At 34.9% G+C, this 3,141-nt stretch overlaps 1 protein-coding gene across 1 annotated transcript; it reads right to left on the bottom strand.

The window, feature by feature from the left end:
- Nucleotides 1-2,073: 2,073 nt before the first annotated feature.
- Nucleotides 2,074-2,913, bottom strand: LOC105746846 (olfactory receptor 6C2-like). The gene has a single exon (XM_012528098.2). The coding sequence runs from the start codon at nucleotides 2,911-2,913 to the stop codon at nucleotides 2,074-2,076; it is 840 nt and encodes a 279-aa protein (XP_012383552.2).
- Nucleotides 2,914-3,141: the final 228 nt, after the last annotated feature.

Here is a 3,141-nt window from a genome sequence, read left to right as displayed (position 1 = left end):
AGAAACACAGTTTCTATTGATGTGTGTTTTGCAAATATCATGGAAAGTTTTGGTTAGTGTATTAAATGGCCAAAAGGAAAGCTGATACAAAATACTACAAATCTGTTTGCTTTAGTAAAAGGGAATTTATTTGGTGAAGAAGCTTACAGTCACAAAGCCATAAAGTGTAAGTTACTTCTCTCACTAATGTCTACTGGCACGTATTGGAGCAAGATGACTGTGCTTTTCTGCAAGAGTAGAGACTTCCTCTTCCTCCTCAGGCTCAGGGGTCTCAACTCCTTCCATTATCAGCTATAGGTTAGCATAAGATTTGACTCTCTCTCTGGGGCTCTTTTCTTTCCAGGCTCAGCTGCTCCGAAATCTTCACAAGGTCACCTGTAGTCTATCTGGCTCCTTCTCTTCCTGGGCCCTCTGACATGTCTAATAGAGTCTTCTCTCTCTCCTCACATATCTGCCTCTCTGGGTATTTGCTTCCCAGGGATCCAGCATCAAAACTCTATCTCTCCTCTGCTGTGTCTTTTTCTCTTGGTTGGTGAGGACTCGACATCCTGCTGATGTGGCTGAATCAAAGACTTGATCATAATTTAATCAAATAAAAGTGAAACCTCTGAAGATAATAAAATCTAATATGCACAGAGGAACAAATCAGATTACAAACATAATTCAATAACTATTTTTGGAATTCATAAATAATATAAAACTGCTACAGTTACTAATAAAGGCAAATTTATGCCAAATAGTTTGTTCCTCACACTACAGTTCTTCGTAATTTTGCGTTTGATATGAATTTTTGCATTATAATTTTAAAAATTTGTTTGTCTTTTAGTAAGTAGGTATACCTAAAGTTACATTCATTACTTACAGTGTTAAGGAATGGTGTATGTTGTATGTAATATGCACAGTAATATACGGCACCATCACAACTATTATATACTGTCCATCTGTTAAATAACGTCAAAACACAATCTAACATCCTGGTATCCATGTCATTAATTGCAAAAAATCCACTTTAATGTATTGATCCAAGCATTTCAATGCTTTCAAACCAGTAATTTGTTAATTAATGGGATTAAATTAATTTCCAAAGAATTACATTGGTGTGGATTTATAAATTCTTCATCCATTGTGAGAGCACTGTGACTGTACTGACTTAATTTATATTAAGTGTAGGCACATGGCATGAAACATACCTAATACATGGCAGACTATATTTTTCCAAAAAATATACTCTAGAGAAATGTGCATATTTTCTAATTCAAACTTTCATTGAGTGTGCAATGGTTTGCTAGTTCTGACTTTATTCCTTTCTGTCATTCCACGTGATGCCACCATACAGATTCTGAGAATTGCACCTAAACCCCTGATATCCATAAAGTAACCCCCCGCTCCATCCTCCAGCATAAGTTCTCCTGAGCACCTACAAATCATATGATAATTCATTGCTCTATTTAGGTTGCATCTTTATGACTACTTGTTTACAACTTTGAAAGGTTTTCAGCTATGATTCACGAGTATCTTAGTTAAATTTTATGTGGCAAATTTTAGGTTTTCATTTCAAGGTTACCCTAATGCTATATTTCCTCAATATTGCAAGTGTTATTATTTTGTTGCTAACTTGTTGCTTATGCTACTTTATTAGCTTTTTATCATTGATTATTAGATTTTATATAAAATTACTCTTATTTCATGTATTTGGATATCACTGTAATACACACAAGGGTAGTGTTTCAAGGGATATTACCCTATATTTGATCAAATAATGGATTTTACTCTAATGTAAAATGCAATATTATGGAGTTAATTTCATACCAAAGTTATTTTTAAGCACTATATTTCAATGTTTTCTAATAGAGATATTAAAAATTATCAAACATTTGTATGAAAAATGAGCATGCAGGAATTGAGGAGTGTTCAGTGGAAACTATTTCACAGATGTGTTGGGAAAAATAATGGAATATTAGTATTAATATTAAAGCAGAAACAAGTTTATAAGCAATGAGTGAAAATACCCAGCACCATAAATGATAAAAATAAATATTTTCTTTTGAAATGTTCCTTTATATACTATTTCTATTATTTAGTAGAGAGAAATTCTATCCTTTTGATTGAGTCCTTGAAGGCTCTCTTGACTTGATTGTTCCTCAGTGTATAAATAAAGGGGTTCAATGTAGGTGAAAGAGAAGTAACGAGCAGTGAAACCACCTTATTAGTGGTCACTTTGTCCTTTGCTGCAGGATTTATGTAGATGAAAATGCATGTGCCATAGGTGATGGAAACCACAATCATGTGGGAAGAACAGGTCGAAAAGGCCTTCTTCCTTTGCTGGACTGAGGGGAATCTAAAAATTGTCCTGATGATGTAAGCATATGACAGAACTACCCAAGGCACAGTCATAATCAGGGTCAGCACAGAACAGATTATCACTGTCTCTTCCAGGAGCCTTGTGTCTGAGCATGCAATTTTCACTAGGGGAATTGCATCACAGACAAAATGGTCAATGATATTAGAGGCACAAAATTCAACTTTTAAAAACATATTAAAAGGTGTGATTATTATACAGAAACCAGCTGTCCAACAGCAGATGATGAGAAAATTGCAGACACTTTTGCTCATGATGGTCACATAGTGTAGGGGTTTGCAGATGGCCACATAGCGGTCATAGGACATGGCAGCAAAGAGAAAAAATTCTGACACTCCAAGGAGGTCAATAAGAGACCCTTGGATGACACAAGAGTTATAGGTAATGGCCTTGTCACCCATAGCTATGCTGTATAAAAATCTAGGAATACAAGCAGATGTGAAGGAGACTTCCAAGAAGGAAAAATTCTGTAAGAAAAAGTACATGGGTACTTTAAGATGGGAATCCACAAAGGTGAGTGTGATGATGATCAGGTTCCCAGTTACACTCAGCATGTACGTAAGAAGGAGAAATATAAAAAGCAGAACTTGTAGTTGAGGGTCATCTGTCAGTCCCAACAGAATGAATGTGGTTATTGTACTGTTTCTCATCACTGACTGCCGACTTCTGTTCAATCTGCATGTAATATTTGGAGATATTTAATCGTTATTTATTTTAACTTTTTAAAATTCAACATATTCAGTGTTTTGTTTACCATTCCATTTTAAAAATTTGTTTTACTT

The sequence above is a fragment of the Dasypus novemcinctus genome, chromosome 12, assembly GCF_030445035.2.
Source record: "Dasypus novemcinctus isolate mDasNov1 chromosome 12, mDasNov1.1.hap2, whole genome shotgun sequence".
Taxonomy (NCBI): Eukaryota; Metazoa; Chordata; class Mammalia; order Cingulata; family Dasypodidae; genus Dasypus; species Dasypus novemcinctus.
This window is presented reverse-complemented; position numbering and strand designations above follow the sequence as displayed.